This window comes from Mchenga conophoros, linkage group LG15 (assembly GCF_057382185.1).
Source record: "Mchenga conophoros isolate Kocher_MC1m ecotype Shallow Benthic linkage group LG15, M_conophoros_male_GT1.1, whole genome shotgun sequence".
Lineage (NCBI taxonomy): Eukaryota > Metazoa > Chordata > Actinopteri > Cichliformes > Cichlidae > Mchenga > Mchenga conophoros.
Window position 1 is genome coordinate 9,946,539 of NC_140540.1, and position 11,316 is coordinate 9,957,854.

An 11,316-nucleotide genomic window follows, 5' to 3' on the forward strand; every position below is an offset into this window, starting at 1 on the left:
TAAGCTACTGTAAAGTCACATAAATGCATTAAAGATTTACAGAGTTGTTTTTGTTTTTATCTTAAAATGTGAACTTTATGTGGGACCAGAACTTTTTGAGTGGTGTGACACACGAGCCTTCTTCAAACTATTAAAGTACCTCTGTTAACAGAACAAAGTGTGCTGTCTGAGAGCACTGGAATGTTAGCGAGTGACACGGCGAGGACCCTTTACGTTCCTTATTCCCCACACTGATAGACGATGTTGAGTCAATAGTATATAATTTAATACAATGTAATCACAGCCTTACAGTACACCCCCACATCTATATACCTTATCTCTTCAGCATGTGTTCGATTATTATCTTTTTCTTAAAAATATTTAGATTAAAAGCACCGTCTCCACTGAAGACCAGGTCAGTCTAGAAGCTGCCATTTTTGGGGATAACAGATGGCGTACACAAAAGCAACAGAACCAAGAAGTGATTGGGTGAAATTCCAGTTTTTTTTTTTAGTCCACACACTAAAAATCAAAAGTTAATAGTGGATTAGTTTGATTGATTTGGTTCTAGGAAGAATTTTCACATTCTTCTAAAGACACTGTGTAAACATAAACACTGGTTAAAGCATTTCAAATAGATGGCCACAGTCACATTGCTTCATCTTTGAGACTGAGGTTTCCGCTAGTTCCTTTTAACTTTGTTAACTCCCATCGGCCTTCTCCACACAGCTTCAGCTGGACATCATGGTACTGGAAAAACAAAGTTTCACATAATGTAGTAACAGTTGGACAGATCTGAGAACAAGGTAAGAGAAGGCAGGTGAAACTAAGCCACAAGAATGTATTGCTGATCAACTTTACTCTTTTTGGAGATGTGGAAGAGTCATACAAAGCAACCCACTTACTGGGATTTGGCTCAACAACAGTGACTAAAGCAAAAGATGTGTCCAAGAACAGCAAAAGTTTTGAGTGTGCAGGCTGTAATTTCCACCAGTTATCCTAACTGGAGTCAGGATGTTTGGCCTACCTTCTCCAGGCTGCTGCGATGTCCCAGACTGACCAAAGTCATGCCCAGCTGTTTGCAAGTTCGGTACAGCTGTGCTTCCGCCTCCTCGGTCAAAGCACTAGTGGCTTCATCTAAAACTAAAGTTCAAACACCAGAAAATTGCAGACTAGAACACATCAGTCCGGTAAACACAGCAAACAGCCTCAGCTCACTTGAACCACACACTCAGCACGACTAAAAACTTCATCAGTGCATGCATGTTTTCTTATGAGATGCTCTAGCGAGTATCCAGAGGAGCATACTTGCATATTTGGGCTGCAGGTAGAAGAGTCGTGCAAAGGAGAGACGCTGCATTTCACCTGGAGACAGAACATCATACCTGCAGAGAACAAAAACAAGCTTGAGGAAGTATTACACAGTTTTACTTCTTTAATTGTTTCTTACCAGTTCCAATCCACTTTCTCATCCAGCCCGCCCGTCCGTTTCAGCAGACTGGACTGCACACACATCAAGGTTTTATTTAGCATGAGTGAAAATGAAAAGTAATTTCATGAAATAACATGCATTGGAGATGAAAGCAGAATTTATCTCACCACTCCGGCTAGTTCCAAGAATTGTATAATTCTGTCATCATCCACCGACCCTGAAAACATGACATGTAATTCTGGTTTTTCTTGAATTCTCTACAGCACTGCCATTTAGTATCAACGATCCTCAGTAAGATAAATACGCGCGCGCACACGTACACACAATATATTTGTAAAAAATAAAAATATGTTGATTCTTGATTTGGTCGAACAGTTCATTGCTAAAGAGGTTAATTTACAATAGAAGATCCTGAGGTACTTAAAGAGGGCTCTTTAGAGAGGCTGAGCTTTCTTCTTAACAACTTAAGAACTTGTAGAATTAAAGTGTAGTGGAAATTCATGTGCTCAGAAACATGGAAACTGTTGTCAAAGAGCACAGACAAACTGTCCTGTGTAATCAGTCAAAAAAAACAAAAAAGAACTGCAGGGAACGCATTGATGGGAACTGCACCCTAACTGAAAAGAAGTCTCTGCAGCAGATAGTGAGGACAGCAGAGAGGATCATTGGAGGCCCTCTCACATCCATCTCCCAACTCTATGACAGACCCATCATCCGACGTGCGAACAGCATAGTGAAGGACACTTTCCACCCCTCACATGCACTGTTCTCCCTCCTTCCATCTGGCAGACGGTTTCGCAGCATTAAAACCGTAACGACCAGACACTGCAAGAGCTTCTTCCCCCAAGCAGTCAGAGCCCTCAACTCACTACCATAAAAGGACTGATATAAACATACACCTCTACAAACACCTTATAATACTCATCAAAAGACTCAAAAACAAAAACTTCCACAAATCCACTACAAACTGGACCTGGGAACAATATGCTTACTTGAACACTCAGTCACATAGTTCTGAACACACATCTAAATTATAATATATTTGCACATTTTGCACGTCTTTGTCATGCCTCGTCAATAATATCCTAACGATAACTTGAAACTGGTATTCAATACCTACTGCACATTCCACTTTGTATTGTCTCTGTCCTGTCTTTGTTTATCGTGCAGTTAATATTGTATAGTTACCATTATAGTATTGTATAGTTAGTAATTAGTACCTTTTTAGCCCTAATTTTATCAAATCCTAGCATGTTATTTATTTGTAATTCCTAGTTTTATATCTCTTGGAGATATATCTTTTATATATTTATAAATGGACCATGGGGGGTTTACGGTGAAACAGCATTTCGGTACACTGTATACAGTGTATACTACTGTACTGACAATAAAGCTGTTGAATCTTGAATCTTGATGATTTCAGCAAGACAAAGCTGAAGCAAAAGGAACTGAGTGCAGTGCTGTCCTGCCTGCCACCGACAGCATTTGTAGCAAAGATTACAACAAAGGAAAGGCCCAAACCGCTGAGCAGCTGAGACACTAAGTGGCACAGGGACAATGAGTCCTGCCACATTCAAAACTGCAGCAACCGTTCTCCCCAGTTTTGACACACTTAAAGGTGTTGTTTTAAAAGAAAGGCAGATGTAACACAGTGATGAGCTTGTCCCTGTCCCAACAAAATACACCACACACACAGATTAACTAATAGAGTAGTTTTCCTCTGGCTAATTAGCTGTTGATCACATTTAATACAATACCTGATGCAGGGTAAATATCCTTCAGTGGGTAGATCACCTGTTGGAAACAAGTGTTTCAGTAAATTCAGTAATTAAAGTTTTTCTTTTTTCTTTTTTAGATATAAACATATCAGCGCTTTATATAAAAGAAGAAATTTGTAGAAAAACAGCACAATAAGAAGAGACCTGCTCACGCAGAGTGCCATCGGTCAGGTAGGGTTTCTGTGGCAGGAAGAGCGTTCCTCTGGGCCCAAAGCACGTGGTCATCTGGACAAAGCCTGAGGGAAAATGAAGGACAGACAGCTGAATGAATGTATTTGTGCTTTACAGTTTCTATTTGATGGCTTTACACTGCCTTCTCATATCTCTCCCAATCAAAATAAATAAATAAACAAAAACAAGCTAGTAAATTTATTTACCCCCATATCGTGGCTTTTTAAAAACATAAAATTTAACGTAATGGAACCTTTGTTGTTGCTATTGTTCCTCAAGTCAGTAAAGTGCAGTACTGATGAGTTGTCAACAATACATGACAACATCCGTGTAAAACTATGATCTGTTTTTCATGTTCATACTTGCCATATACAAATCTCTTTAAATAACTCAGACTCAGTTTCTTTGTTATTTATGTATTTTTCCCGTCATTCTTAGTCCCCCCCCCCATGTTATGCATTGTTATTATTGCCCTTTTTTGTGCCGTCTTCGCTTCTCCCGATTTGCTAAAGAGTTAATACAATAATAAAAAAAGATCAAATTAGGCCAAACAGTCTCAGTTCTTCTGCTCTCACCGCTGTGTGCTTCCCAGAGACGGTTGAGGACCCGCAGCAGTGAAGTCTTGCCGGTGCCCGTGTTCCCCACCACCAACAGATGAGTTCCCTGGCTGATTTTCAGATTCAGGTCCTCCACCAGCAGCTCGTCGGAGAAAGGGGATTTGTATGAAAGATGGTCCACGATGAAGGACGTGTCCACTGGGCCTGCGTGGATGTTGAAGTCACTGTGTGGAGAGGTGGTGATGTGTGATGTAGTTGAGGCTCAGAGGTTTTGGTATAAACATGAATTTTTACCATCTTTTCCCGTTTCCATTTCTGTATGTTTAATGTAATCTAATAAATTCTCCTCACATGCAGCCTGCTTCTCAAATCATCACACTGTGCTTCTTTTTTTAACGCAGCAGAGAATAATGTGCCCACACAAACCTGTCAAAGTCGTAGCTTTCTCCTGATGCTGGGTCGTAGTCGCACTGCTTGCGTAGGATGTCATCCATCACCTCCCTCAGCTCCCCGATCCTGACCGCAACACACACACACACACACACGCACACACACACACGGTTATGCAAAGGTGGACGGTATACACAAATCCTGCTGTCATCATTTGTCCTCAAAGAGGTGAATTTAAGTATGCAGCCTGATACCTGTGGGTGTATCCAGCCACATCTGACAGAGTAGTTGACAGGTCTATTAACTGCGTGAAACCATTTATCAAGTAGATGCACACAAAGGCGTTCTGAATGTGAACAAGGAGAGGGAATAAGAAGCAGAGAGTCAATAAGAGACTAGGTTTGTTTGTTTTTTCAAAAGGTCTGCATGCACAACAAAACATTCAGAAGTCAAATCTGTGTGCAGCGCAAGAGATGGCGTTTACGTTTTTTGAGGGGATAAAAAGGATTTTGGTGCCACCTAGTGGGTAAACTACTCTACTAACAAACATGATGGATTTCCTCTTTCAGCCCCACTGTAAGGAAAGCATTAGGACAGTGTGCACTCATGCAAGACAGCAGTTTTGGATTTTATCTTCTAATTTAGTATTGATGTCATCAGGTTAAAAATATGCACAGATACTCAGAACTATCTGGCTCCCACATATTGAAGTAGCCACTTCATTAGGTACACTTGTTCAGCAGCTTATTATTGCAACTCTTGAAATAGCCAATCACATGGCAATGCTTTTAGACATGCAGACATGGTCAAAACATCTTGCTGAAGTTTTAGCTAAGCATCAGAATGAGGAAGAAGGTGGATTTGAACATGGGATGGTTCTAGGTACCAGACTGGTTTGTGTGAGGATTTTACAAACTGTTGCCTCTGCTGAGATTATCCTCAGACAAACATCTCTAGGCTTTACAGAGAATGATAAAAAAAATAAAAATAAAAAAACAGAGAGAAAATATCCCATGAGCAGCAGCTCTCTGGGTGAAAATGCATTTAAATGTCAGAGGTCAGAGGAGGGTCCTTCCTCTTTGAGTCCCTTAGTACCAACTAAGCATAATATAAGCATCACAGCTTGCATACCATCTCCATACCTATATGATCACAGTTTACCCATCTTCCAATGAAACTTGTTCCAGCGAGATAATTCACCACGTCACAAAGAACAAATCATCTCAATCTGGTTTCTTGAACATGAAATCTTGTACTCAAATGGCCTCTGCATTCACCAGATCACAACCCAATAGAGCACCTTTGGTATTTGGTGAAACAGGAAATCCATATCATAGATGTGAAATTGACAAATCTGCAGCGACTGTGTGATGTTATCATTTTAATATGGACAAAGATCTGTGAGGAATTTTCCAACACCTTGTTGAATCTTGCTGAAACTTGTTGAAAAAATGAAGGCAGCACTGAAGAAAAAAGGGTGTCTAACCTAGTACCAGAAAGGTGTACCTAATAAGGTGGCTGGTACTTTTACATTTATTGAGGTATTAGGTTATCATGCAACATAATACAAATGGCTCAAACTGCTGCCTAACCAGGATGTACACAGTTCCTTTTTTTAATCGTTTATATAGCTCTGTTTTAAGTTCTATTTTGACATAAATAAAAAGAGATATTTAAATAAGAAAAGACATAAAACATGTCTACCTTGCTGATGAGAGCACTAAGTTCACCAGGAGTGAGGCTATCGTAAACACCACTAAAAATGGGAATGGCGATTATAATGTAGCTCAGGAATCCTCCAAGGTAGTCAAATGTGTTCACTCCAACTGTGAAAGGAGACATTACAGGCTTAGAGGTTGAGTGTACAAAGTAGTGTTATATAAGCATGATAACAGTAAGGTATAGAACTTTCTTACTATAAAGCCAGAGCTCTTTGTTTATGAGCCTCTTTTGAGTATACAACAGAGCCTGCAGTCTGCGGTCCGTCCTCATGTGCTCCACTTTACCAGCTCTGCAAGTAGAGACAGGCGGATTTTTTTTTTTCCATTTCGTTCTCTGGTTTCATTCGATTTCTGAATAAGCTCCATCAATACATCTTATCAATACAGGAAGATAAACTCAAACTGTCTGGCAACAATAACAGCCACCTTTGCAGCATCAGTAATGTTGTGGTTGTGTCTCACCTGTAAAAAGCTGCAGACTCTGCATTGACACGGATTTGCATGTGCTTGAATCTAGACATGAAAAAAAACATGTGTGATAAAAATGTGCATCAATTGCAATTTAAAAGAGATCCATCTCGCTCATTTCCAGATCCTTACTAGACTACCCACAACAGTATATTTGCATGATTCACAGTTCAAAGCAATGTGGATGAACAGCCTCTCAGTTCATCCACTGTAGGAACAGCCGCACGTTTCACATGTCATGTAATGCTTCCTTCTGCACAAAATAGACCTACAGAGCACAACCTACTCCAATCAGAGGTGGAGGAGCAGATGATACAGAGCTATAAAGAATATGAAAATATAACAAATAGCATCACTTTTACAATAGAAAAGCACACAGATCAGTTTCCCTCAATAATCCACCAATCTCACTTCATAGTATACCCCTCAGGAGGCTTCTGTTGTCTACTCTCACTGATTTCATAAAGATCTGAATCTGACTGTTTAGAGCAGTGTGAAACCTGAGCTGGTGGCTTACAGAGATCATGTGTACCCTGAACTCATTATTTGAGGATCTCTCCATGATTAATATAATCATTGCATGCTGTTGTGACAGTATACACATGACAGGAAATAAAGAAAACCATAAAAGATCCACTTTAACAGAAACCAGTTGATCTGTTCCTCTCTGAACACAAAGGGAGGCTGTTTCAGCTTGTGATAGATTCTTCTTTTAAAAAAAACAAGCTGATGCATATCCTGTGTTACACAGAAGGCATTGCGCCAAAGCCTACAGATATTTCCTTTTAACAGAACCCAAGTGTCTTTGACAACAAATACAGGAAGGATTTGTTTCAAACAAAGCTGGCAGAATACCCAAAGACTCTGTTAGAGGTTAAATCAATCTGCTGTTAGCACAAATTTACAAACTTATAAAGGCTGAACCTACCTGAAGTCTCCCTCCAGTTTCTCTTGCTCAAAGAGAGTTGACACAATCGGCCCCATGAGGATTTTATTGGCAATAGTCCCGATTACAAAGTAACCAAAGATACTCACAGGACCAATCCAGCCAGTGCTGCAAAGCAAAACAACTTTAGGAGCCCGTTACATCAAAATACATCAACAACACAACACTTAAAGTGCACGCAGTGATATTCAAAGAGTCATTTTGCTGCTTTTACAGCTCACATTTAACCTTTTTCCTCTCTGGAGGCCAGCATATCGAGTCCAGGCTGTACATGTTATATAAATGCAACCAGCGCCATTTTCAAAGGTCACCACCTATGGCACGAACACAACAAAGACCACCTGGTATTACTACAACTATGGCTGATGTAGAATTTGTTGAGCCCAGGATTTTTTAGAAAGGGTTAAAGGGGTCTGTTATTTTTACAAGGCTGTTATCTTCTCTCTAACTGACAGTTTTTGATAAAGTGGAAGCAAACAGAGTCATTTTTTCCAAATCTTACTGCAGTCTGATGATAAGGACAAGAAGGTTTATTGTATGTCAGAATATGCTTCCCATCCATAGTAGAGGTTGTTCTTTTGCCCTCACTGTTTTGCAGCCTGTTACTAAATTTAAGGTTGTTCTTTTTTTCCAGCTGGAAATGTCAAACAGAGCTTAGGGGTTAACAAGAAGCCCCAATTTAGCCTGAATTTTAATAAGGTCAAAGTTGCAGCAGACCTTTTGTAGAGCACATGTAATGCTTTAAATTACATATAACAGGTATTTATTCTTCTAACTTTCTAATTCCATCCCTTGTTTTATGTACTCTGGGCCTCTCTAAAGGACAGATATTCAGAAACGTGGCTGTAAAACTGTGGCACCCCGACATAGCTGAATGATCTCTACCACAGTGTGTGATGGGGTTGATCATACAGCACAACGTGCTCACCTGTGAAAGCAGTGGTAGGTGTAGTAAGTCAGGGTGAATGGTGAGATGATCAGGCGACTCGCCATGCTGCTCATCTGCTTACACAACCTCTCTGCATCCTGACTGATCCGCTGGTCTCTGCCCACAACAACGCAATTAGACAATGACAGCAAAACATTTTCATGCATAACAATACACCAACCAGGAAATGCATTCATGCTTACGGGTTGTCTATGTCCTCTCTGAGCACGTTGAGCGTGTAGTAGACTCTTCCCTGGAAGTAGGCCGAATGGAGGCTCTCTGTTAGCGTCTTCCTCCAGCTGACATACATCTGATTGCAAATGTACTGGTCAATACTTTTCAACTGCATGGGAGGGGAACAACAAAGAAGGGGAGAGAGAAAAAGTAACAATAAGTGACAATAACTTAAATAAAGATGTTATAGATCAGGAAAGACCTGCCACAGAAGTTCCTTTAAAAAGCAACATGCTTAAATAAGCTGACTAAAGTTAGTTTCTTAGGTTCAAAATCCAAGCAAACACAATCAAGACCAAATGCATGCGGCTATAAAATGGTCATGTCAGGTTGTCCTGACCTTATAAAGTTGCTACTGTTACAGCATCAATCCAAAGGTGTGATGCCATGCAGTAAAACATAAGAAACTATTTATCAAACTTTTGACTTAGGTATTTGAAATGCGCATCTGAATGTAACAGATAATGTACACTACTAAACAGGTTCTGATAAATAAAGTATATGCAGTTGCAGAGACTTAGTGTTAATCTTATAAAAACTGTATATTTCACAAACCAAACCTGCACGACTCGCGTTAATTAATTCGATCCCAAGAGGAGAAACAAATCCCTTTAGGCTTGCTTCAGGAAGTGCATCCGGCATAAAAACGGCGCCAAATCAAACACAGAGCTATCACTGCGGTGACCCCTTGCGAATAGGGGAGCAGCTAAAAGCAGCTATTTCTGTTTCCTTAAATCCTTAAATCTACGTATTTCATTTAAGCGTTTAAAAGGGAAAATGCAGTTTGACATACTTCTGATACAGTGCGTGAAACTGATATGCTGCACACAGAGTTTACACCTATTGTTAATTTCCAGCCCTTGTCATGCTAAAATCACAATACACTATAAATACAAAACTACCATAAATACACATATTAGTAAAATATACAGTAGTAAAAGAAAGATGCAGAAAATTAACATTATTTCCAAATGTATGAACAGCAATTAAATTATCATATAAATGATTTAAATGACTACACCTATACCAATCAATATGAGATGGGTTTCTACTATAGCTTTAATTTGACCAGGTATGTGTCTCAATAAAATTTAAAATAAATTTTTTTCAGGGGCGACTCGCCCAAGAAAGCATAAACAGAAATACTGGACACGCGTGAGACAGCGTGTCTGTAGGGTGTTAATCTTATTTGCTTTGCAGGATAAATGCTACTGTGTTAGTATGTTGACTTCTGTCGTTCCTCTGCTACTTTAACTTACTGTGGAGTTGAATAAAATGAGCACCATGGCAGTGCCCACCAGACTCCTGAAGCCTGAGTAATTTTTGTCTGCCAGCACATTGTAGAAGTGGCTGGGGAGGACTCCCACCTGGTAAATGATCAGCTGCTCTGATGACAGAAAAACACGTGTTAGCACATTGTATCATGAGGAAGGAGTCAGTTCAAACAGTGACTCATAAAAGAGCAAAATGATTAGCTAAAGGTCATCAAGAAAGAGACAAAGCCTCCTGTGGTCAGGGCTCATTTGACTGCAGTCAATGCAAGCTTTCTGATGCTATCAGAAGTTCCTCAAAGTTAGACCACAGTCTAAGTTTACAGTTTCCTCCTCTTTTTGTTCTATTACACTCCTCCAGCTGTTACCTGCCAGAGTAACGCCCAGCAGCGTCCCAAACATCAGGACACTCTGACTGGTCCATGATGGGAACAAGACCTTCTGGATGCTGCAGAACCTCTGCACAAACCTCCAGTCTAACTGTGGCCTGATTTGTGTGAACAGACAGAGAAAGAGTGGAAATTACAAGCTATTTTGAATGACCTTCACTCCTCATTCCCCAGCACCACCTTAAAACCCAAAGAGTGAGTGCAGAAAAGGTTCCTACCTGTCCCTGCCTCGGAGATTTGTCTTTTCCAAACGAGGCATGTGCGCGGGCGGCAGATGACTTGCTTATGTACACAAAACTTCACATAAGTTGTTCGTGTGTCATAAAAGCCGATCCAGCCGGCAGGTCAAGGTAAACTAAGATTAGCAACAGGAAAACTTTTAACTGTTAGCGAAGAAAGTTGGAAACAAAATTCAACGAAAAATCTCTAAAATAACTACTTCACTTACTGCTGTCACGGCTACATTAGTTAACCAACACGTCATATAACCTTAATGTAATAAATCCTGCTATCCTGCTGCTCCACTGTGAACCACAGGAGTAGAGGAAAAAAATGTTTTGGACGGTAACTGTCAAACTACGGACTTCCGGGTTATCAGGTGACCAGCAGTTTTCAAAATAAAAGCTCAAATAGCTTTTAGGCGGAATTTTTAAAAAATTGAAAGCGATTCTACACGAGTGCACGTGCACTATATAATTAGTCTATTTATTTTTTATTTTAAAAAGTATCAAGCGCCAATTTGACATGTTCAAAACATTTATTCCTGGAAAAAAGCAAAAAATACTTCACAGGGACACCTAGGTGGGAATAAAGCCTAATCACACTCCATCCTGCTTTAAGTTTTTTAGATTCACTTTTTGCTGAAAAAGAGGTAATGTACAACTAAAAGATAATGTACAATCATATATAAATGCTTTTCCACTACCATCTCAGGTGAATGGAAAAATTAAAAAAAATGAAAATAAAGAAAAATAAAGAAAATAAAAAGATGTAGCTGCAAGTCAGTCTTTAAAATAATTTAACTATATAAACATAGAAGCAACTTAAAAATT

At 39.7% G+C, this 11,316-nt stretch overlaps 1 protein-coding gene across 2 annotated transcripts; it reads right to left on the reverse strand.

Moving 5' to 3' along the window:
* Nucleotides 1-243: 243 nt before the first annotated feature.
* On the reverse strand, nucleotides 244-10,849 carry abcd4 (ATP-binding cassette, sub-family D (ALD), member 4). 2 transcript variants are annotated; one of them, XM_085245875.1, is made up of 20 exons: nucleotides 10,713-10,849; nucleotides 10,483-10,619; nucleotides 10,244-10,362; nucleotides 9,864-9,991; nucleotides 8,574-8,713; nucleotides 8,371-8,487; nucleotides 7,425-7,550; nucleotides 6,491-6,541; nucleotides 6,224-6,318; nucleotides 6,012-6,133; nucleotides 4,562-4,653; nucleotides 4,344-4,433; nucleotides 3,936-4,141; nucleotides 3,334-3,425; nucleotides 3,169-3,205; nucleotides 1,579-1,628; nucleotides 1,430-1,482; nucleotides 1,288-1,364; nucleotides 1,007-1,122; nucleotides 244-729 (listed from the first exon to the last, which is right to left on the reverse strand). In XM_085245875.1, the coding sequence occupies exons 2-20, from the start codon at nucleotides 10,521-10,523 to the stop codon at nucleotides 628-630; spliced, it is 1,854 nt and encodes a 617-aa protein (XP_085102001.1). In that variant the 5' UTR covers nucleotides 10,524-10,619; nucleotides 10,713-10,849; the 3' UTR covers nucleotides 244-627. The 2 variants fall into 2 exon arrangements, 1 of the variants encoding a protein (XP_085102001.1); XR_014888465.1 differs by having other exon boundaries at nucleotides 711-729; nucleotides 1,292-1,364; nucleotides 10,483-10,849.
* Nucleotides 10,850-11,316: the final 467 nt, after the last annotated feature.